This window comes from Ixodes scapularis, unplaced genomic scaffold, assembly GCF_016920785.2.
Source record: "Ixodes scapularis isolate PalLabHiFi unplaced genomic scaffold, ASM1692078v2 PGA_scaffold0__279_contigs__length_252992795, whole genome shotgun sequence".
NCBI classification, from domain to species: domain Eukaryota; kingdom Metazoa; phylum Arthropoda; class Arachnida; order Ixodida; family Ixodidae; genus Ixodes; species Ixodes scapularis.
In genome coordinates, this window is record NW_024609835.1 from 23,459,687 (window position 1) to 23,485,112 (window position 25,426).

The window sequence follows — 25,426 nt, forward strand, 5'->3', positions numbered from 1 at the left end:
AGCGATTCTCCTTCCTGCAGAAGGGTTCTTACTCTTTGGTGGCACGTGCAGGGGGTGTGCCATCAAAGTCTTCGGTAGGCATCCAGGTCTGTCCTAAGGACCTGGTGATTCCACCACCTCCCCCTGCCTCACAAAGATTCGCTCCACGACTCCGTTTGTCGTTGGAACCGAAGAAACCACAGGGGCCTCCAGATGGTGCAGAGGCAAGAGATGCCTCTGTGCCAATGGATGGGAGACAAGAGGAGAGGCGGCAACACCAGCCTCAGGGAGAAGGCACTAGTGCCTCTTCCATTCTAAAGGACGGGCCATCGAACGATGTGCCTGCCTTGGTCACTCGGACCCCTCCCAAGAAGAAGGAGGGTAGTTTTCGCTTTAAGGCTTTAGGAGAGGCCTCGACACGTAAGGAGGTGCCCGTACCAGCTGCTCCCTCAGCCGTTCCGCCTGAGGAGGAGCGGATGGAACTTGGTGAACCTCCTCCCCCTTGTTCGGTCCCACCTGATGACGCAAGGCTTATTAAAAAGTCATCCCAGAAAAAGCTCAATCCGCGAGTAACCCCACCCAAACTGCCCCAGGGCACTTAGGGCAGGTTTCCTTTTTTCTTGTGTTGTTACTTTAAACCGTTTTTGACATGAACTCATATAGTTTTATACAGTGGAACTGTAGAAGTTTTCTGCAAAATATTGATGACATTCATTTCTTTCTGGATGAGCTACAGCCCATTGCTGTGTGCTTGCAGGAGACATATCTTAACAACACCCATACAAATGTTTTTAATCGTCACCGCGTTTTTAGAAAGGATCGGGATTCAGACCACTCTTCAGGTGGTGTTGCCATTGTTGTACGGAGTGGCATAGCATGTGTGGAAGTTCCTTTGCGTACATCACTAGAAGCTGTTGCGGTACGTGTTCTTGCTGATCGTCTCATTACGGTTGTGTCCTTGTATTTGCCACCTCATCGTCAACTGCATCTTCATGAACTTCAAGGATTGGTTCAGCAACTCCCAACGCCTTTTTTAATTTGTGGTGATTTTAATGCTCACAGTCCCATGTGGGGCAGTAAGCGCCTTGACTCTCGTGGCGCTGTTGTGGAAAGATTTTTATTGTCCTCAGACGTATGTCTTTTAAATAAGAAAGAACCAACGTTTTATAGTTCCACTCATAATTGCTTCACATCCATCGACCTCTCCATTTCATCACCTTCATTACTTCCCTGCTTTTCTTGGAAGGTTTTAAAGAACCCTTTTGGGAGTGATCATTTCCCGGTTGTAATTGAAAGCCTCGTTCCTCTGCCGTCTATTTTAAAACGAACCCCTAGGTGGAAACTGGACAAAGCCGACTGGGCACTCTTTAAACTTGATGCAGTGCTTGACCCATCAGTTCTAGCAAATTTGTCACCTGAAGAAGCGACAGTGTATGTTACGGAGCAAATCATAAGTGCCGCCCAAGACGCCATTCCTCGCACCTCCGAAAATTTACCCAAGAGGTGTAGGCCTTGGTGGAATGAAGACTGTGCCACCGCAAGGAAAAAGCAGCATAGGGCATGGGACACCTTTCGGAGGTACCCTACTCCTTCAAATAAGATAGAATTTAAAAGACTAAAAGCAAAGGCCCGATGGACTATGAGAAAAGCTAAGTGGAAGTCCTGGACCAGGTATATTTCCTCCCTAAATAGTTTTGTCTCAGAGAAGGAAGTTTGGGATAGGTACAAAAAAATCAAAGGGGATTACCGTTGCTTTGTTGTTCCTCTATTTAGCTCTTCTGCTAACTCGCTGAAAGATGTTGCTAATGTGCTTGGACAGCACTTCGAGAATGTTTCCAGCTCCCGAAATTATCGGACGGAATTTAAACGTTTTAAAGCAAATGCAGAATGTCACCGTATACCCATGTCCGGTTGTAGCTCTGAGCCATGCAACACTCCTTTTACAATGCAAGAACTAGAGGTGGCTCTGGGCTCCAAGAAGAGGTCGGCTCCGGGCCCTGATGGAATCCACTATGAAATGCTCCGTCAACTGTCTCGAGAATCGCTCAACACACTACTAGATTTTTTTAACTATCTGTGGGAAGCAGGCTACTTTCCTCAAATGTGGAAACAGGCGCATGTAATTCCTTTGCTGAAAGCTGGGAAGGACCCTTCGGACCCCCGTAGTTATCGTCCAATCGCGTTAACGAGTTGCCTTGGCAGAACCTTTGAACGCCTCATTAATAGGCGGTTAATTTATATTTTGGAGCATAACCACTTCTTTGCTAATAACCAATGTGGTTTTCGAGAAGGGCGCTCTACTTTGGACCACATAGTCCGCCTGGAAACAACAATACGTGAAGCTTTCATAAATAGGCAACATTGTGTCTCTGTTTTCTTCGACCTGGAGAAAGCATATGATACGACATGGCGGTATGGTATCCTTCATGATTTATATGCCTCTGGGGTGCGTGGTCGCATGTTGCGGTGTATAAGCAGTTTTCTGACAGGTCGCTCCTTTCAAGTTCGACTCGGCACCACACTATCCGACCAGTATGTCCAGGAAAATGGTGTTCCGCAAGGAGGTGTACTGAGTGTCTCCTTGTTTGCCGTAAAGATAAACTCGTTGTCAAAGGTAATTCCACCTTCCGTTTCATACTTCCTCTACGTGGATGATATTCACATCTCGGCCTCTTCTTGTAATTTGTCTAGCTGTGAGCGGCAACTGCAGCTTACCATCAACAGAATTAGTAAGTGGGCTGACGAAAATGGGTTTAAGTTTTCAGCTGAGAAGACTATCTGCGTGCCATTTTCTCTGCGTCGAGGGCTGTTTCTAGATCCAGAACTGACACTAAACAGGGTTCCTATTAGTGTAAAAACGGAGCATACATTTTTGGGCATAACGTTTGATAAAAAGTTAAACTTCGTTTCCCACCTGAAGAACCTGAAGAAGAAGTGCCTTAAATCAACTAATATTCTTAAAGTCTTAGCGCACAAGTCATGGGGATCCGACAGAATATGTCTGCTACGCCTGTACAACTCCCTTATCCGGTCACGTCTGGACTATGGTGCTATAGTTTACGACTCAGCGAGGCCTTCTGCACTTAAAATGTTGGATCCTGTGCATCATCTCGGTTTAAGGCTCGCTACAGGTGCCTTCCGCACATCGCCCATTCCTAGCTTGTACGCTGAATCTAATCAGATGTCACTTAGGCACAGACGACGTTATCTTGCTGTGACTTATGCTTCCAGAATTTTGTCCTATCCAAATCACCCAACTTATGGTGCCTTGCAACATTCTCGGTTTGCTCGTCTTTTCGAACATAAGCCCAGGGTTGTACCGCCTTTAAGTCTTCGCCTTGAGGGCATTTGTACATCTCTTGACCTCACCCTTGACGAGACCGACCTTTTGCAGAAGGGTGAAAATGAAGCTCCGTGGAGTACGTTGCCCGTCTTTTGTAATTGGTATTTTACTAGATTTAATAAACATAACGTCCCCCCTGTGGTGATTCAACAAGAATTTCTTGAGGTGCAGAAGAAGTATGATAAATACTCCCAATTTTATACCGATGGTGCTAAATCATCGCATTTTGTAGGATCAGCAGTTTACTCTGAAGGATTCAGTAAGGTTCAGCGTCTCAAGGAATGTGCAAGTATTTACACGGCAGAGCTCTATGCAGTGTTGATGGCCTTGGAATATATCCTCATCAGCAAGACAATGAAATCTATTTTATTCGTGGACTCTCAAAGTGTGCTCACCACACTTTGCTCAATAAAGGGAAGTAAAAATAGACTGGCACAACTTGTCCGATCTAAGGTACAATGTGGTCTGCGGCTTGGCCGAGACATAAAATTCTGCTGAATGCCTAGCCATGTGGGGATCCTAGGTAATGAAACAGCAGACGAATTGGCCACGAGCTCTAAGCACCTACTGCCAACCACCTCACAGATTCCATTTCAAGACATGAAGCCCTTGGTAAAATCATCAGTTTTCCGGCTATGGCAATCGGAGTGGAGTCTGGAATGCGAAAACAAACTTCACAGGATTAAACCAGCTCTTGGTATATGGGAGAGTGCATCCCACAAAACCCGCCGCCTTGAAGTTCTTTTGTGTCGTCTTAGAATTGGACATTCCTTCCTCACCCACAAACATCTGCTCAGGGGGGAAGCCCCACCCCTGTGTGATGAATGTGGGGAGCGTTTGACAATTTTACACATTTTGTGGCTGTGCCCAGGGCTTGAGCAAGAACGACGTACACATTTCGCCGAGTTTTTTTCCCACCAGATTCCTTTTCACCCAGCGCTGCTAATTGGCGAGACTCCTATAGTACCATTTGATCGTATCATAAATTACTTAAGAAAAACCGGCTTCCTACTAGAGTTGTAATGTTAACTCTATGAATTTTAACCTTGTCATATGAACCTCTTTTCGATAATTCATATAAAAAAGACCTGAGTATGTCCCAACTAAACAAGCTTGGCGCAGTATGGCCATAGTAGCTTTGCGCCATAAAGCCTGTAATCAATCAACAAAGATTTGAAGCACCTCCACTAGCGCTATGCATCGTTAGGGGTAACTTCCGTGGCAGCCTCTCTAATTACTGAATGACCGTATTTGAAGAGATATTTTTTTTTCGTTTTCATCACATTTGGCTTACACATTCCATTGGGCCTTATTTTAGTAGAACAACACGGAACAAAAGTCGCTTGCAAACGTCTTAAAATTGCCATAATCGCAGCTTCTTTTATGCTCAAGCATTACCGACTCTCTGCAAAGGAATGTGTTTGTGAACAGGAAATGCTGTAAAAGACTGATTTAGTCGTGAAAACTTTGACCTTGTTTTGAAGAAAAAGCATTGTCTGTCACTTTAGTGCGGCTTGGGTTAGGCCATTAATCCTGAGTGCCGGAATTTATTTCCAGCATGCTGAATGCAAGTATTTGTCTCAGTTTGTGACATGTTTTTTTGAAAAATGCTTACTCATCAAAGACACACTATTTTATGAGAAAAAAGTTAATTGACTGCATGCCTCCAACGTATGACATATTTCTCGAAAGTGTACTTTTCAAGATACGGTACTACAGTAGAACCTCATTGATACGTTTTTCAGGGGACCAAGGAAATAAAACATACAATCCGGGAAAACGTGAGGAACGAAAGTGCTATTTGGGGGGCGTTAGAGATGAGACAGATAGCAACTGTCGCAAAACAATGTACTTAATGCAACATTCGTAGGTGTGAACTCAATTTGGGTCAGAAAAAGTTAGTGAGCATTCGTTGGTGTAAACTGAAATTTGTAAACTGTAAAAAAGTTTGTAGGTGTGGTCTCAAATACGTTTAGAAAAAGTTTGTAAACATACGTCAGTGTGAACTCAAATGCGTTCAGAAAAAGATAGTAATATTCACCTGGCACTTCGTGCGAACGAAATGCGGGCAAGCAGCGGAGTCCTGGGCTTGTGGAAGTGCGTTTGCCCATTTCCTCGTTGGTTCGTCCCGTGCAATTAGGGATTATTCAGTGCACCAAAGCCACCGCAAAAAGGTCTTGCTGAATGACAAGCTTTAGTGCACGTGCAGGAGAGCTCGCAGCGTGCTATACAAGTTTTGACAGAAGCTTCTTTTCACGGACCCGGAGGAGTAGCAGAACCTGCAGTGCGTCGGCCAGTCGAAGTTCTTGCAGCTTGTCTCACTTCTGGTACTGCAAACCACACAACAACACGGACCAGCAAATAGACAAAAAAGAACAATGATGTACCATCGTCATGTTGCTTTGTTAAAAAAAAAAAAAAAAATTGATTGCCAAATTAATAGTGTTTGAAATAAAAAAATCCGCAAGTGAAAAGGCGCTCGGCTTTTTCGGTCTTAGCTTTTTACATATTTTTAGTGGGGGTTGACTTGAAAAGTGTTTTGTCTTGCAACAATGCTTTTTTTGACGAGCAAAACAAAGATAATGCATTGTTTTGTTTTGTCTGTTTGCTGGAATGTTTTGTCACGTGATCTTTAGTTCTACGCATGAAGAAAACTGCAGAAACTTTCACAGGTGACACACTGCAGGTTCCGGTATTCCTTTACGTCCGTATCGAGACTCATCTAGCATGCCGCACTTTGTCCTGTGCATCCATTCAGCTTTTCATGCGGCAAGACCAAGACCCACGAGGCTGGGCAAGGCCTTTTTGCACCTGTGGTGTATGGAAGTGTAGTGCGCGGGTACATCGGGACGAGAACATGGGCAAACGCCCCTTTGCAAGCCGAGGATTCCATTGCTTCTACTCGGACCCTCCTCAAACAGGACCACACTTGTGTTATTCCTTGGGTTAGTAAAGGAAGTGGCGCTTCACGCTAAGCCTCTCCGGTGTTTTGCCTCACGCAGCACCCAACAGCAGCACGCAACAATTATTTTTCCTATTAATGCGATGGTGCCTTCACCGTAGTGACAAACGTTGCATAGCTCTTGGACGACAGTGCCACTGTGCAGTGGTTTGGTCGATCCTCGCTGTCCCTCGTCTCTCCCTCCGTGTGAAAGCGGTTGGGGGGCGGTTGATCTGCGGATGTGTCGTCACGTAATCGATCCATCCCCGAATCGCTCAGTTGTGCGAATTGACTGGTGCCTTTGGTGCTGTGTCAGTGGCTTTTTGGACGTAAGAACATGGAAAGTGAACATACTAAGCAGGAAATTAATACATGTGTTCCTTAGGGAGGTCAGCGGGACCGACGCTTCTGAACGTAAAAGCCGGGAAAACTCACAAAACCAGGAATGTATCAACAAGGTTCTACTGTATGTAGTGGCAGCTCAACCTCAGACCCTAAGGCCACTCTTCTGAAAGGCCTTACTTGGCCTTTGTTTGTTTGGAACTGTAACCTCTTGCTTTTGCAGTCATCAAATATCGAGTTCATTAGTTATTTCTAGATCTCGGCATTCACCATAAAGCGCAAGGTTGAATGACATAGATTTTCCATTCTGTGACAACGAAGGAGCTCACTAAAACTGAAACCATCTAAACAAACAAAACAAAAATATGTGGCATCAAAAAGTGACATTACAAGATAACACACTGTTTTGATCGCTTGCTCGCTCACACATGCCGTTACACGATAAAAAAAAAAAGTAGAAATTACTGCCCTGTTAAAAGGTGCAGGGAGCAAACCAAATCTGAAGCCACACGGGAATGCACCCAAGTGTATTCAGGCATGGCCCTCAAAGGGTTAGAAGTCATTAGAAGCACATAATAAGAGTAGTACGAAAGACCCATACTTGTGAGGCAGTCAGTAGCCGGACAGGGCCTCGGTGGTCGGCCATTTATTTGTTTAACAGAAATGCTTCTTATCCCACTTTGGGCTTCCCTGCTGCTTGGGGTGAGTGAGAGGGAAGATGCATTGAAAAGTATCCGGAGCATGCATAGCTTGCATGCCTTAGGAATTTTTTTGGGAATGTCCGTTGGCTCTTCAGCACCACCCCTTGACACAATATAGTTGCTGGCCATCGTGCCTGCAGATGAGAAAGGAGTAAAACGCATCAAAAGGTCTTCATTGTTAAAGTATGCATATCTGACTTTGTTACAGGATGTGCGGTGCTTTCAGTAACTGCGGTAGTCATGGACAACTATTGCCGGGACCGGAAGGCTTGTACCCGTGCACCCCTCGCAGCGGTGAATTATTTGCAGATTTTGTTCATCGTTGAGGCATTGGTCGCGCTGCCATTCCTGGCCAAGTACCTCGGTGAGTTTGTTCAGCACTTATATGAATAACGTTGTTTGCAGTTTTGTTATACACTCTATCTCACAACTTGCGTTAATGCTATAGGAGAAGCAGATATCAGAATCGATTCCTACTTGTTGACTTAAGATACCAGCCGAGATGTCTACGGATCAGGAAAGGTTTATTGTACTGTAAACATTGTGTAATGGAGATTTTGGTTGAATGTCAAAGAAATGAGTAAGAGGCATTGATCCGCACGTGGAATGTTCAGTTAGTTCAAAGTTAGTTATGGCTTGAAAGTCATGGTCAAATGGTATTGAATAACAGGCTGAAGTTGAGCTAGTTGGTACATAATTTAGGTAAATGGTCAGCTAGAACGAGAGGGACAAACACAGACAGGGAGAAACATACACACAGCGGTGTGTATGTCTCTGTTTCTCCCTGTCTGTGTTTGTCCCTCTCGTTCTAGCTGACCATTTACCCAAATGGTATTGTATTTTTCAGAGTTCACATAGCTAGCACACTTCATGTTGGTTGGTCTGACTGAAGCTGAAATTATAGCAAAGTTTCACTCCTCTTTTTTAAACATGTGCATACTAAAATGTTTTTGTTTAATCGTCTTCACTAACTTGCATGTTTTAATGCAGAAACCAATATATAGTACTATTGTTATAAAAGATGACTGCCCTCAAAGCTAGAATTATTACAAATAAATAATAGTATCAGTTTAAGGTCTATTCACATAGTGCATTTTGTCAACGTGCAACGGTTTCATGAAATTAAGATTTCACTTAGTCAGCTAATTTACATGTTCAGTTTAATGTGCAACAACTGTAGGAGCCCACAACACAGAGCTTGAGCAGCGAGCTCTGACGCTCGCGGGTCAGTTGCGGGTTACGCGAAAACAGATATAAACGTGCGGCCAGTTCCTGCCAGCAGTGTTTGGTTGTTTTTTTCTCCACAAATGGTGACTTGACATCTGAACACCCCCCATTATCCTCTCTAGCGGTCTCAACGAACATGGACCAGGGCAATGCTCACGCTGGCGGTGGTACGCCTCCTCAGACCTCGAACGCCAACCTCGCAACCATCAGCTTCTGCCTTCCGCCTTTTTGGCGAAAGAAATCGCGAGTTTGGTTCACCTAAATCGAGGCGCAGTTCTACCTTCGGCTGTCCCGATTCTACCACGTCATTGCCTCCCTGCTGCCAAACGTGGCCGACGAAATCGATGACGTGCTGTTGCAGCCACCCCGTGAAGACTCCTTGAGTGAACAACGGCATCCGAGTGGTCACAAATCCAACAGCTACTGACAGCCCAGGAACTAGAAGACCTCCGCCCCTCACAACTTCTTTGCCAAATGCAACAATTGCTGGGCCCCCAAGCCACCGACCCCCAAAACCGTTTCCTGCTGGAGCTTTTTTTTTTTTTTTTTTAAAAACTTCCACAAGGAATGCGCAGGTTTCTAGCAGCCGCTGACGACGTGCTGCTAGGTCGCCTTGCTATGCTGGCAGATTGCACCGCCGAATATTCTGCACCATCTATTGCTGCTGTGGCGCCTCACGAGCCCCCGCCCTGGCAAGCAGCGATCGCAGAGATCAAGGCAAGCATAGCACAGCTTTCCTGTGCTGTTGCCACCATGAGGACGTCAGACGAGAAACTGTCTCAACAAACGAGGTGGGGCTTGCCTCACGCCCATTCACCCGCACGACAAGCCTCACGGTGAAGCAACGGAGCCCTATTCTAGTACCACCGGCGCTTTGCAGAATGTGCCACGCACTACCAACAACCATGCTCCTGGTCGGAAAACACCGAGGCCTAGCAGCGGAGAGTGACAATGGCCAACAGACAGTTGTTTTATAATGTTGTTATAATGTCTTAGTGGACACCGCGGTTGAGTTGAGCGTCTTGCCCGCGTTTGATTTGACCGTCAGCAAGCTCAACATACCGCACCCCTATGAGCTCTCAGCAGCTCGGCCATTGCCAGCTTTGGCCAGCAATCTTTATCCATCGACATAGGACTAAAGGTGCATTCACACCGGTGATGTCAAGGAGTCGCGCGATGCGACTAGATTGCATCTTGGAAAGGTTAGATGGTCACACTGGCGTGCGCGATGAGCGAGTCCAACGCCTTCGTTGGCGAGTCGCTTCTTGAAAACTCTCACTCCGAACGCCATTGATTGGCTCAGCCGCTCCGCGGCTAGATCGCATCGCAATAAAGTCGGGTCAGCAAGCGACTATTCAAATCACGTCGCTTTTTTTCCCGCGATGGTCGCTTTTGCGATGAAAGTTATTGCACGACTAGTTTGCATCGCCGGCGTGAACATGCCTTAAGGCAACATTTCCGGTGGGTCTTCATTGTCGCGGACCTTCGTCAGATCATACTGGGAGCAGATTTCCTGGCACGCTGTGGCCTCTCTGTCGACATCCATGCCAGAAGCCTCACCAATGCGACCACATCCTTGACCATACAGGGTATCTTGTCGTCAATCACGGCTTCTCCAATGCATTCCCTGGTGGCGTCCTTGAAGTATAAAGCCCTCCTCACAGAGTACCCATAATCCGACCCTGCAATGCTGAGGTGCCAATCGAGCATGGTGTAACACACCAAATCATCACCAATGCCCCGCCCATCTCCGCGTGTCCTCACTGCCTCTTTGGCGAGCGAGTAAACCTTGCGCATCGAGAGTTCGAACACATGTTGGAGCTTGGTATCAAACGCCCGTCTTCCAGCAACTGGGGGTCACCGCTACATATGGTCCCAAAAAAGGACCCGAATGACAGGAGATCTTGCAAAGATTATTGGACGTTGAATGTATGCACGGTACCTGACCAGTATCCTTTGCCGCACATTCACGATTTCTCTGCTGGTTTGACTGGCACCAATATCTACAGCAAAGTAGACCTAATGAAGACCTACCACCAGATTCCTGTAGAACCGGCAGATGTGGCCAAGATGCCCTTCGGCCTGCGAAACTTTGTGCAGGCTTTCCCTCAATGAAGTCACAAGAGGACTTCAATTCGTTTTCGGTTACGTTTACGACATCCTCGTGGCCAGCTCATCTCCAGAAGAACACGAAAAACACCTACGGCTTTTGTTCGACCGGCTGCAGCAGTACGGCCTTGTCGTCAATGTGAAAAAGTGCTTGTTTGGAGTGGACGCCTTGGACTTTCTTAGACACCGCAAAACTTCAATGGGCATCTTACCACTCTAAGAAAAAGTCATAGCAATTCGCAAGTTTCCTCAACCAACGTCCCTTCGAAAGCTTCGTAAGTTTCTTGGCTTGATAAACTTCCATTGAGATTTATCCTGCATTGTGCTGAAATACTGCAACCCATGACGGATCTGCTCAAAACCAGGAAAAGGCCACCATCATCAACAGTCCCATGGAACGCAGAAGCTGCATCAGCTTTTTCCACCGTGAAAGAGGCCTTGGCCAAATGCAGCCCTGCTTTTCTATCTGCAACCTGAGGCCCCCACCCGTCTCATGACTGATGCCTCCAGCACCGCTGCCGGAGCTGCCTTGCAAAAGATGCTCGACAGCGAGTGGCGAACACTTAGTTTTTTTTTTTTGTCAGAAACTGAAGCCCGCAGAAACACATAGTACATTTGGACGTGAACTTCTTGTCGTATACCTGGCCGTTAAACATTTCAGGTACATCCTTGAGGGTCACAAGTTTCATATACGGAAAGACCACAAGCCTCTAACATATGCTTTCCACGGCAACCACACCACCTTCTGCTCCCGAGAGATACGACAACTAACCTTTATTTCGGAGTTCACTGTGGATTTCTGCGATGTAAAAGGCGAAGACGGTTCAGCAGCAGACGCGCTCTCCCGTGTTGATGCTGTCTTGGCCAGTCCTGGAGGTGTCGACTCTGACAGCATTGCTATGGTGCTAGAGGCTGATCCGGAGCTACTTGCCCATCCTGACGGGCTGAAGTCCTTGGTATCGAGGGCAGTTCTTCTTCCTCTCTTACTCATTCTACCGGTACCATCCTCTGCGGCATGTCTATCAGCAGTCCTCAAACCTTTGTTTTGCTAGCCCTTCGTCGGAAAGTCTTCGATCATCTGCACAACCTAAGCCCTCCGGGCATCCGAGTCACACAGTGACTGGTAGCAGCTTGCTATGTGTGGCCTACCATTAATGTGGATGTATGTAGCTGGACAAGGGGTTGCCTACAATTCCAACAGTCAAAGGTCAGCAAGCACACCGTAACACTTCTAACTTCCTTCCGTATACGCAATGCATGCTTTGACCATGTCCATCTCGACATTGGGGGTCCTTTGCCACCATGTCGGGGTTTCAACTATATTCTGACCTGCATTGACTGCTACACCAGGTGGCCTGAGGCCAGTCCCTTCCTGACATCATAGCGGAGACAGTTGCCAGGACTTTTGTAGAAGTTTCGGTAGCTCGTTTCGGTTGCCCTTCAATTGTCACTATGGACCAGGGATGCCAGTTCAATGTTCACTGTTTGCTGCCCTAGCAAAACTTTTCGGAACACATCATGTGCATACAACCTCTTGCCACCCGTCGGCAAATGGCATGGTAGAAAGCTTGCACCGGCGGCTGAAAGCATCGGTCGTGTCATGAGACAGGCAAGTTCAATGGGTCGACCTTCTCCCGTTCATCCTCTTCGGCATTAGATCAGTTTTGAAAACAGACCTGAAATGCACCCCAGCAGAATTGGTGTATAGATCGCCGCTCCGACTCCCTGGAGAATTTTTTTGACGCATCCAAGGATATTCTGCCACAACCACAGTATTTGGACGACTTATGACGGTTCATCCAAGAGCTCCATACTACGCCTCCTTGGTTTTCAAGTTCTCGCAAGGTATTTTTAAGCCAAGAACTTACAACTTGTGCCCACACATATTTCCGCAAAGACATCAAGAAGAGCCTTGTTCCACCATACGACAGCCTGTTTAAAATCCTCAATAGAACCGACAAAACCATCACTTTTGACTGGCACGGACATCCAGACTCTATTGCCATGGACTGCATAAAACCTGCTTTCAACGACTTGGCACCAAGTTTCACATCCACCAACTAAATGTTCGCACTCCAGAAAACCAGTGCATCCTCTAGCACGAAACAAATCTGTTGGGCAACATGATATGTTATGTCTATATCACATCTGCTAGTTTTGTTGTCGCTGTTCTTTTTGTGTTGCCAGCATTGGGTGTAGCACTTCTTTCCGTTTCACCACCATTTATGTTACCAGGGGCCCCACAACAAAGGTCGCTACACGAAGCTCGAGCAGCGTGCCCAGGCCCGCAGGTCAGTCGAGGGTCATGCGAAAACAGATACTGTATTTACTCGCATAATAACTGCACTCGCATGATAAACGCACCCCCCACAATATATATCAATATTTTGACTTTTCTCACCCTCCTGTAATCAACAACCTCCAATTTTCGAATTCGCGAGTCTCGAATTCTGTCCAATTTAGCAAGCCGCCAAGCCAGTTTTCTTTTGCCGCCAAGCAGTCAGGCCAAGTCAAGCCAAGCCAAGCCACTCTCGTAATGGCTGCAAGTGCGTAGTTGGGGTAGTTAAAGAAGCGATCAACCGTGAAACCGAGTGTCGCGCACACTTGACCAAGCTTGGGTCGAGGAATTGCCGAGCCTCGGACGTTCTTCCCCTATGAGATGCATTGATGCCAACAAGCAAGCCGTCGTCTGTGGTCCGGTTTCAGACAGTGAAACCGTGAAAGTGGTTTGGCCTAATTTCGCATACCCTTGATAAATGCGTTCATTTAATCCGTAAAAACAGCACAGCGTGCTGCGCTGTAGGCTGAGAGTGTCATAGCAGCTTCTCCGTAAACAAAACTTGATCCATGCGAGCCGGCTTCGGGGTCGCGGCATTGGACTGTGTACGAGTGTTTGCCATTATGAACGAAACTTTATCTATGCAGGGTGTGACATCTGCGCCAATTGCGCCATTTCGATACAAACCCAATTTTCTGCGCCTAATTGCGCCAGAAACGTTGGATCGGTCGAAATTGCACCACACTGCACCAAAGTAACTCAAAAAAAAAAAAAAAAAATGTTTGCTGCGACGTTAGATTTAGCGGGAAACGAGAGCTTGGTAGGCAACATTCAATCTCGTCGTAGTAAAGTACACGGCACGGGTACAGAGTGGCGCAAGCAACCGCCGGATACGAAGGTTTCAGCTGTAAAAATATTCCAAAAGCCGGGAATCATAATGATAAAAAAAACTGCTCCGACTTTACTCAACAAGATTAACAATTTAATCAAACGTTTCGTCTCCCATGCAGGAAACATCGTCAGTGAAACCTACAAGCAGGAATGAGAGAAAAAACTTCACTGACGATGTTTCCTGCATGGGAGACGAAACGTTTGATTAAATTGTTAATCTTGTTGAGTAAAATCGGAGCAGTTTTTTTTTTTATTGTTTTAGCTGTAGTACCCTTCTATACATATGATATGTGTATTGTCCCGATTTTCCTACTACTTTCCGCTGTGATTTGTGGCTGCATGCTACCGGTGTACTGTCACACGGTCTCGCTGTCTGGCCGCGGAGGTACGACGCACAGGCTATCAAGATGAGCAAACCTAAGTATCTGTTTCGTTTTGAGAGTAAACCTTTTCTTAAAAGTGCTATTGAGCACCTCCATTGTGTAATTGTTCATTCATGTCCGTTATCTCGTCAAAATGAACGGCGCTGTCGCCGTGAATACTTTCGGTTATCACACACATGCTTCCAGTGCGTGAGCAATCGAATGGATCAGTTACACACCCGTATTTAGCGTGCATGTGGTGCTCATAGTTTTTCTACCAATTCACTATTTACCTTGTGACTCATTTTTGTGGGAAGTTTTTTTTTTTTTTCTATCTGCACGTGCTTTCTACGAGCGTGCATCGATGTCTGGTTGTAGTAAACCGTGTTTCCCTCTTCATGCTCTCGAATCACCGCTTTAAAAAGTTTTGCACTTCAATTGCAATTGAGCACCAGTTCGTGTAAGCTTGAGGTACCGGGTGCCCACCTAACTTTGCAGCAAGCCTGTGTTTCCTGTCCTCATCTATGGCACGAAACTCGCGTTTGCCTTTTCCGTTCTTTTTTTTTCTTTTATATTTTATCTCGGTGCGTGTCGGCGCTGATGACTTATTAGAACCAGTGTAAACAAAAATAATGATTAAAAAAAAAAAATCTGATTTATGCGATTTATATTACATTTGTTATGATTTAAATTGCTAATAAGCTGCTCTAACATTTTCTGCTCCTACTCTGCTCCAAACTGTAGACTTTTGTGCTTCGAAGCTGCTCCATAATGCATAAACTGCTGCTCCAAAACAAGAATCTTGTGCTCCTAAGCTGCTCCAAAATCCAGATTTTTCTGCTCCAAATATTGCCCCAAACCTGTTTTACCTGTCTCACCCCTGTCTATGCAAGCGGGCTTTTGGGGTTGGGGGTTGGACTTCCTACAAGTTCTTATATGCATAGTCGTGGATATACCTGAGCGTGCCCACCGGATACTAGCAATATATATCGCCTAAGAACGGTCCTGTTGCTTTTCCTTTGGCGAAAGGCACCCCAAAAGTGCCCTAAAAAGGTTTGCAGTTTATAATGCATGGTTATTGTGGCACGCCTCGACCATCCGTGGGTGCGCCTCCATCATTGGAGACGTGCCACAGTACCTTGTCGTGTCATATTGGCACCTAATATGACATTTGCACGAAGTGTGTAAATGCAAAAATTTTACCCCGTGTACTGAATGCCCCCTCCCAAATAATTTTTAGGGACAAAAAGTGTGTCCATTATGCGAGTAAATATGGTATGGACGTGCGGCCAGTCCGTGCCAGAGCACCAAAGGATTCGGTCACTCTTTTCTCCACAACAACAGTTGCATATTGACTAATGAGGGTTTTCCCAAACCCTGTCGTCTGCATTTGGAATAAAGTTTTTTTCAGCATGGGATGGGAAATATTTACATTAGAGGCGGTCTGCTTTATTAATGTTGCGCGATAAACTTTGTCAGCAAAGATTTGACTCACTCGGTTTACGGCGCCTAGTCCGAACCAGAAAAAGACCACGACCGTTGAAGAACAGTTGGATGATCTCGAAATGTTCTAGAAATTTTTGCACTGCTACAAGATCAGTCATGCTCAGTCCACATGTTTACCATAGAGTACCGCACATCTGCCCATTCCGCATTAAGTGCCCATTACCAAATTTGTAAGATCTGAGTTTGCGATTATCTCCAAAGATTGAGTGGGTGCTTTCCTGCTATTTTACGGTATGTGCAGTGTGTTCTGCCCTCGCTGCAACTGTTGATGAATCAGCACCGCACAGCCGACTCGTATGCACTGCTCTTCCACTTGTCACTTACCGCCATGTTTGTTTTCTTTTTCCGGCTTTGCCGAAAAGCAGAAAGCTTGTGCCGCCTCAGAGGTCAAATTTCACAGGGATGTCGAGCAGCCATTGGCAGCATCCACATTTCTCCTCCGGGTGACCTACTGGTCTCAGTGAAATTTCGAAAACGTTCAGATGGCGCATCTATTTCGCAAAAATTAGTTTGGTGGAACAGATGTGCCGTCAGAACTTTCTTTGAATGTGCCAAAAAGATGCAATGTGTGAATTCACCTTTAGAGGGCATAATAAATGTTTATAACAAAAGTGACACATCACGGAAAGGCCAGGACACTTTTCAAAGCTGGTAATAAGAGTGTTATCTTCAGCTCCCTGGCAGGGTGTTAGCAAGTCAGCTGCTGCTGAGGCTACGTGGGGCAAGTCTAGTCACTTCTGTTCAGCTCATGCTTTTCTGCTGCTATCTGAGCTGACAAATGGGGCTGCTTCTGGATGTCTGTGCAAAAAGAAATCAATTGTCCGGGCTCGTGCGGCTCAAACTTCTTGTGACACTGAAGTGACGTTGCTTCCGTTGTCTTGGCTGATTACCAATGTTGTTGCTCTTGGGCCTGTAGTTTTGCCGTGAATATCTGAATTCAGAGTTGGAGACCAAATACCTCCTGAACTATAGAGGTGTTGACTGTGCCGTTTTTACGTTATCTAAAAAAAAAAACACCGCGAAGAGGTGCTGATGTCATCATGACCCGCAACTTAACATGATGCAGGGTTTAGCAGGACACAATTGAAAGCAAACGGACAATGTCGAACTGATTGAGTGAAGCACGACAGCTGCAGTAAGCCTAACCACTTGAGCAATCACTCACATTGAATGCTTCAGTAACGATACTGAAGCTAAACATATAAAATAGCGCAAAAAAGACAAGAACAAGGAGTATACAGGACAAGCGCTATATAGTGCTTGTCCTGTGTTTTTTGCGCTATTTTATATGTTTAACTAAGATGAACCAACTAGCCCAACAACATACCCTACGATACTGAAGCTGGATTCTTATTTTGTTCCATAAGGGCTACTTCGACGCTCGGGTAGGTAAAATATGTAAAAAGTAGAAAACTCGTTGTGAAAATCAGTTTTTGCAAACAATTGTGTGAAGCGCACACCGACACATTGATAGAGAGGTTTGTTCTTAAAGTCTTCATGTTATGAAAACAAGTTGAAGTAATTGGCCGGTGGAGTGTTGTGTGAATCCCTTTGAAGTTCATGCGTCACTCACTTCTTTGGCACTGTTGAAGCACAGAAATACCCGCACTGCACTGGCTTACGACTGTGCTTTGATGGTTTGTTTAGCCATTGGATGACACCACTGACTAATTGCATGTGCTGTGGGCGGGTGGGGAGGGAAGCTTTGGGTGTATCCGGTCTCTGTTTCTTTGATGCTGGCCAGAGACAGTACATGTTCTGCAGGAGAACAATCTGGAAGCTATGTTTGTGACCCTGTTCCACATCTGTTGCCCAGGAATGACCATCAGCTTCCACAAGAACAAGTGCAGGCCCGACATCCAGCATGACGAGCTGTTGCTCAGTTACATACAGTCCCAGTCGTCGGGCGGGGAGCTTGGTTTTAGGTATGTCCAAATTTAGACGTTGCCTTGCTTCGTATAGAATCCCACCGGGTTTCCTAACAAATGAGTGGATTACCCTGTTTATTAAAAATTAAGTTGACTTGTCTATGAACAAAACCATGCACTATACTTTCCCGTAGTGCTTACAAACAGTCAATTGTTGGAATTTATGGAAGGGGCCCAGTGCACCAGTAACATTCGGGCTTAAAAATTGGATCTGCACTGATATTCTGAGCACACAAATTCATTGCACGTCGCATCCTTAAGTCAGTATGTTGCTTGCTGGGTTTTTTCTGTATGTCCCAATTGCCAACTTGCTTGACCCTGTAGAAAAGGTGAGGTAGAGGCTCTGTCCATAAAAGTGTCGATCATTTTTTGAGTAAATGCAATACAGGGGGCAGGGACCCATGTACTTTTCCTCAAGTGATCCTTGTGACTTCGAAGCCTTTTTTAATGCGAAAGCATTAACTGTCTCATGGAGCGAGCAGACGTCATCAGCTTTGGAACCATGCATAACGGCACCTTAATGAAACCACGCGCAAAGCTAGCCAACAGCACCTTTTACACTTCAGTCCCAATGGCTGGCGCGCGTCGGCGAGGCTCCCATTGGCCGCTGCGCGTCAGTTTGTGTGGTATCATTCTGACTGTGTTATCACACTGTGGTGTTATCGCTGATCACCGCATTCATTTGCCTCTTATCAGTTGTGCGGCGCGGGGCAATATATACGGCGCATGGAATAAACCAAGGGGTTCATTCTGCTGGGAACTACGTTGCTGTCTGTTCCTTCCTCGCGCCGCAAGGCACACGATAGTTTGAACAATCGCTCACCGGATGGCACTGCCTGTCTGCGAGACAGCAGCTCCACCGTTCCACGCCCAAGGTCAGTGCGTCGTACGCCGCAGATTAAAGAAGGGAGCGAAAAGCGGCGTCAGGGACGGCGCCAGGCTTTTCATAGTGAGGGGGCAGTGGGGAGGCGCACGGCATTTTTGGGGAGGCATGGGGCTTTCGATCCCACTAAAAGAACAAATATTCAGGGACGATGACTTGGCGCTTCGGGAGTTTTTAATAGAAATCAGCTCAGTTTATTTTATTATTTTACAACCTATCTACAACTCTGGTTAATGTAGCATTTCACGTGCAAAATATTCAGGCATGTTTACATTTCGCAATACTAAATAAGCACGCTCACGCTTGTCGTGACTCATCATCTGCTCTTTAGGCAATCCCCTGCACCGCGGAAAACCGGAGCACGTCAGCGGTCATGTAGATGTAGTGACGATTCTCCCTTCTTTGCTGAATGCGCCTGGCCGAGGTACACGGCGACTGATTTAGCCGCGCCAATTTTCTTCATCTGCTTGAAGGAAGCTAATGATGTTTGGGACATCTTGCGTGCGGCACTGTTGGAGTGGCGTCGTAGCTCGCCTTCCTTTTGAAGAGCTTTCTTCCAGTTTCGACAGCCCTCTGTCAAAATAAAAATACAGCACTTCCACTTTCTTACTCCCCCCCAAATACACAAACACTTTCAGCTTTCCTCCAGCCTCCTGGGATAGTCCTTCAAGGGACTCCATACCCCAGGTAACTAATGATAGGAGCATAACAGTTCTCGAACCGTCAGGCTCCGACCTGTACCCTTTTCCGAGCACACACAGTCGCCGTCACCAAAGTTGCTGCAAGGACCCCATAGAGACTTGAAATAAGCAGGATGACCTAGACACATCAAAGCCGCCCATTGGGAACTCGCCAGTAGGCCCGAGCGTCTCAAGACCTTGTGAGATTTCCTCGATCAGAACATGAACAGTGCCCTTGAGTTCCTTTGTCTGGCAGGTACGAAGCGACGGCGCAGAGGAGATGGGATTCCAAGTCTCTCCGAATAACCACTTGGGTGAAGCTACTTTCAGGAAGTCTTTTATGGTTGGCGACAGAGGAATTGAGTGGTAGACGACGCTCCTTAGCTTCGGCAAGCCATACCAATATTCATGCATCGTTCTTCATGGGGTACGTAAAGAAAATAAAGCGGACGGCACGAAAAAGTTGAAAACGTCCGGTATGAGGCCTTTTTAGGCTGGCTATCCTTCAAGCCAATGCCTTTTCGATGGGACGAGAAAATTAGAAAAATGATGAGCCATGTAGCGTATGCGGGTCTGCGCGCGAAAATTAGGGTGAGAGGGGGGGGGTGTAAAGGCTGGCATATTTTTGGGGGGGCAGGACAAATTTTAGGGGAGGCGCCAGCCACCCCTCGCCTCCCTTTGGCGCCGTCCCTGAGCGGCGTGCGTGCTTTTGCATTCACAAGTCATAAGGAGTGCTTAGGTGTACTTCGAGCCTTTTCTGAACACACTAGCTACTAAATGGCTTTCAAACTCGGAAAGTTTGTTAACCAGGCTACAGACACTTAGTACAAGGATAGCATTGCTTGATTTTTATAAAAATGCATCTAGGTATGAGCCAGCTTTCCCTAAAAAATGGGCTCTCAAACTGGGCTCTTGGAAACCCTAGGTTTCCTCAGAATACCCTCATGGATTTCTGAGCTCCCAAAGCTAATCATCAGCCGTATTGCCGCGATGTGGCGTCACCGTGGTATTGCGGTACGCGGTACAACCAATCAGCCGCAGCTCCACTGCGACGTGACGTCACAAGGGTACTGCGCCAATGTTCCTTGACTCAAAGCTATCCCGTTTGCCGCCCACTAAAGTGCAGCTGGTCGCAGCTTTAAAATTGGTTTTAGTGGAGTATGCGGCTTCACTTTGGTGTAATATTTCGGCTGGGATCATATTTTGTGCCACTAAAGCAAGACCAGTCATTTATTTTGATTATAAAAAATGCTATATTCACATCCACCCACATCTAGAGAGTATTCCCATAAAGTTTAATTTGTTTACACTACATAGTTATTTTTTTATAAATTATTTTTGGTCCACCCATGCTAAAGATAAGATAGAGGTTTGGGCACTTTGAACGCATTTGTCTCTATTCCACATTTTGCCATAACTTTGACTTTAGGAAAACTACCCTTTGTTAATGGAACAAAAGAAAGGCTCACTCATTGTTTTTCCTAACTGATATTTTATGGGCATTGCAGCTTTGGAATTTTTGTTTTTTTTTACTTTGAGGATGTCTTTTATAAAATATGTTAAGACATTGTTACACCATAAAAGGCAAAAAAAAGTATTTGATTTTTCAGCATGATATTAGCATAAGACAAATTATTTTTCTGGAATTTTGTTTTCACAGTTGCACTCTCCATGCAAGGTGCTGCATATCTAGTGTAGAAAAATGTTGGGTATTACATTAGTTTTCTAACAATAGTTTTTTTAAACAATGTCAACATGTTCCTGATAAAATTGATTAATTTATTTCTTAATTAATGTTCACAAATAAAACTTTATACTGTATTGTGCCTTGCAACTACCAGTATATACTGTAAATTTCATTCATATTAACACAAAGATTCAAAAGGGCAACTCCACTCAATTCCAAAAATTTTAGGCTTACGTGTGATTCCATTTCTCAAAGCACTTGTGCGAGATGATGAGTTCTCTGTGAGGCCTGATTTCGCTTGAAGGTGTAGAGAATTAGTGAGGGGTCGCACATTCATTGTGACCCCTCGCGGCACCTCCCGGGAAGCGGGTTCGACGCGTGCCTCGCAACAGTTACGCAGCGCGGATGCTTGGTGTGGTTTGACTCTTGGGTTTTGGGCATACCCCTGCAAACCTCACTCATGAGGGCCCTCACTAGGGTGTCTAGCGACCAGGAAAACCGGGAATTGTCAGGGAAATTTTAATTACCGGGAAAAATCAGGGATATTGTCACAAAGCGATCCCAGTCAGGGAAAATGAGCCGGAAACGCCATCGAGTGCCCTGAGCAACAAGTTGGGGACTTGAGGGCAGAAGAATATGCAAGAAATTCCACTTTGAGCGGAGCGCGGGCTCTGCTCACCCAACGCAGAGTGTGCTTCCTGATGCAAAGGGAACAGCCGACAAATCCAGTCCGAGCCTTGGATTGGTTGAGGTCACGACACTAGACTAGATCCAGTTAGAGCTACTAGATTTAGTAACAAATGGGAAAGCCGCAGACCCCAATTCAAGCCTTAAGCCGAAAGTATCCGAAAGTGTGCATCTGGCGGCCATGCTGCTATTCGCTTATTGATGTATGTGGTTGAGCGTCGTGTTTTCATTATGGGTGTCGCAAACGTTTGTAGAACCGGATTTTTAGGTTGAACGTTAGACTGAGTCGAAGCGGTTCGACGAACCTTCGAACTTTTAGCCAGATTCGCCCGGTTCAACTTTGTGGACAGTGTGGCCAGACCTTGATACAAGCATGTCTAGGTCTGAAGAATTTTTTTTTATGCAAGGGGTTATTTTAACTTTATGAACAGTTGCAATTAACAAACTAATTCTAATCACTGAAGAAGTTGATAGCTAAATTGTTTTGTACTGTATTTACTGAAATAACCGATCAGTGCTGCCTTTAATTCATCCGTTAGCCATCACTGTTTAATCCGAAGCCAACTGGACAGCCTGTCGCGCTTGCGCATAGCAGTCGAATCTGAGTTGAACTTTTCACAAGAAGTTAGAAAAAGTCGAACCTGGTCGAACTCGAACCTTGACCGGTTCGCGACACCCCTAGTTTTCATGCTGTTTCCAGAAGTGGCCTCTTCACTAACCATGTCAGCGGCAAGAAGGTGCTCGTTTAATCCAGACTGGACGAACCGGTCGAATGTGCAAGTTGGAATAAACCCATGTAAAATGATCCTCACAGTGCTCAATGCTCAATGCCTTGTGTTGTAATGGTCTTATATATTTAACCGCCTCCACAGTGGTCAGGGAATTTCACCTGGAATTGTCAGGGAAAACCTGGAAAAGTCAGGGATTTTCAAAATAATAATCTGCTAGACACCCTGCTCACTCACGCTCATCTTCACTGGTGAGGTGAGGTTCAGTGAGTTTCTGAACCCCAAAAATTCATGAGTGTGAGGGTGAGTGGGGATTGCGAGGACTGTGAGTGCATGAGGGGTATGAGTACGCAAGGGCTGTGAGGTTCAAAGAGGGTGAGTGAAGGGCTGGAAGTGAGCGTGAGGTTGAGTGAGGGGCTGAGGGTTAGTGTAGCAGTGATGTGATAGCTATACCAATTGTGCCAAATTGTGCCAAGAGGCTAACCCTGCTACGTCCTGCTACATTTTGCAAAAATATGGGTAATCTGCACCAAGCCTGGGCCAAAAAAACAATTTCGCTCGCCTTTCAAAACCGATACTAAAGTGAGTATCGTAATTGAGCATGCATTTGTTATGTGGTGCAAGCGGCTGCCCGACTCAAGGTACCCTCCTTCAATTGTCCATCCGGTCTCGCATTGTTTTCCCGCCGTCTCTCGTTTCGCGCTCTCGTCGTCTCGTGCGTCTTGTCTTGCGTCTTTTTTTTAAATATTTTTATCGATAGACGCGGGTGTGTGCGGACGCTCTGGTGCTAGCGTGCCGGGTACCAGCCATGTTGTGAAACGAAACCATGTTTTTGTGCAGCGGAAGCTATTTTGTGAGCTGAAGTACTCGCTCTTGAAAGCAACAACCATGGGAAAACTACATTTTGTTCCTGCGTTCCAGTCACCGTGATCGCACGACGTTGGGTGTTGCCGTCCCCACGTCGCTGCAGATATGGCGCTTTCTAGAATTAAACTAAGTACCACCGCATGTTTATCAACATTCCTTTTCTTGTTTAAATCATATGTTACTATCAAAATCCCTATTTAACTTAAAGACTGCTGTGTCGAAGTGTTGATTACCTAAGTTTCTCTTGGTGGGCTTTCTTTCGAGAGGGACCCCGATACGTGAAACACCTGCCGCAAAAGAAAATTAGTGAAGAGAAGTGAGCTAAAGCAAAGAAGGCAATGTCTGCACGCTGAACCCACACAGCACGCTTGTTTGTCTCAAGTTCAGTCGTTGTACAAAGTGCTCCAAGAATGTTTTGATCCTGGCTCGTGATGTCTTGCATAGATGCGCTCAGGTTCTTTTTTTCATGTTTGCCGGCCAGGCAAGCATGCGCCGCTGGACTGTTTTTTGTCGTATGCTCGACAGTTTCATTTTGCATACAATTTTGGGGATCAGTTGGTGACGGAGTGGAGTGGCATGGTTTACGTTTCGATCGAACAGCCATTGTCTCCACTCGCGCGATGAAGCACGCGCAACTGCAAGCCCGCCAAAGCTGCCCTCACGTGCATGCGAACATTATTGCATGACAAAGACACTAGCCAAACGCTCGCAATCGATTGTTTTACGTTTGCTTACTTTTTACGAAAATCTGGCACGTCTGGAATCAGTAAAACGGTGGAAAGCGGTCTTTTGGAATTGCTCGGCAATGCCTACAGCACTGTACATTTGTGGGAGGTCTCAGCAGTACAAAAACAGGCCTCGAGTTCCGTCACAACACGTAACATCTAAACACAACACAACACAAAGTGCCCTCCGTTTGTGCAGCACTTAAAATAAATATTTTTATTTCTTTTTTCAAGTATCTCCTCCAAAAGCCACTTTTGCTACTCCGAAACACTGTTTGGCTGCTCCAAAAGCCACTTTTGCTGCTTCAAAACACTGTTTTGATTGCTCCAAATGTCACATTTGCTGCTCCAAAACACTATTTTGGCTGCTCTGAAAGGTGCTCTAAAATGGCTTAGGCAATTGACATCACTGGTAATTGAATGCGAGTTACTCCATCGAGTTGAATTCCAATCACATGACAACACAGATAGTGCAGCAATCCTGGACGTGGGTATGTTTAAGAATTTCAGAATGCAGCCGCGGTTATTTTGGTTGCACGGTGCGTATGTTAAAAGAACGGCAAGAAAAATGACACCAAAATGCCGGTTACGGTTGTCGTAGCAGAGCGATGCAGCCCTAAAGGATGTGTAAACATTGTCAATCATTGTTTGTATGGTCCATTGCGGCCCCAGAAAGCATTTGGACTATCCCGATATCTAATATTAGTCTTAAAGGGGCCCTGCAACAACTTTTTGACTGGTTTTTTATTTGCACCGAACCTGAGCGCACTGAATGTAGTAACTTAAAGAAACATTTCTTTTCCCAAATTTCGCTTTATTTTAAAAATTATAGGCAAATTAGAATTACAAAAACAAGCAAAAAATAACCTCCTTCATGATGTCGTAGGTCCTGGCTTGAGTGGTCGTGAACTAGAGGAGGAGTAGTGAGCTCATCGAGCGGCCACGGCTGCCGCACTCCGTGTCAACGGCTCGAGAGGGCGCCACTAAAGCACGTGTTGGATAGGCTGTATGAAGCGGGCGGCCAGGGTGGCTCGCATTGCTTTTGCTGCGCGATTAAAGACTAATTCGGCATAACACTTCGTTGGCCACAAACGACAGCAAACACGGGGTAAAGATCAGTTCAGAACGGGAGCCACTTCGCGCTGCCATACCATCAAATGGCCAAATCGCCAGCCAAGCCCGTGCCGAAAGCCTTCGGGCCGCTCGAAACCAGTCGGATCCTCGAGCCGGTATACGACCGCAGCGCCGCCGCGTACATCCGGGACCTTTCTACGCTTGCCGTTCGTTGGCGCCTCATCCTACTAACCCTTTCTAGTATGCACCGTTTTTTCCGCCGCTTGGTGGCGGGTTTGTCGACGGGTCTTTTCTTGTTTCCGTACTTTATAAACTGTATTTGTTTCTTTTCTGATCTAAAATACTGAACAAAAACTACTTTCATACATAATTGAAACGGTTCGCAACACTTTTATTTTGTATCTCGACTAAAAAAGTTTCTAGCTGCTCTGACCAGTAGTAAGCCCAGGACCAAAGACGTCACATATTGCGCGCTTTCGGCAACGCGG

General features: G+C 45.9%; 1 protein-coding gene across 1 annotated transcript in view; it reads left to right on the forward strand.

Moving 5' to 3' along the window:
- Window positions 1-25,426, forward strand: part of LOC8042294 (transmembrane protein 192) — a 41,993-nt gene that overhangs the window by 10,499 nt on the left and 6,068 nt on the right. The window contains exons 4-5 of the mRNA XM_002415384.4: window positions 7,515-7,670; window positions 17,496-17,604. Of these exons, the coding sequence (XP_002415429.3) occupies window positions 7,515-7,670; window positions 17,496-17,604 (265 nt within the window). The remainder of the gene's footprint in view (window positions 1-7,514; window positions 7,671-17,495; window positions 17,605-25,426) is intronic.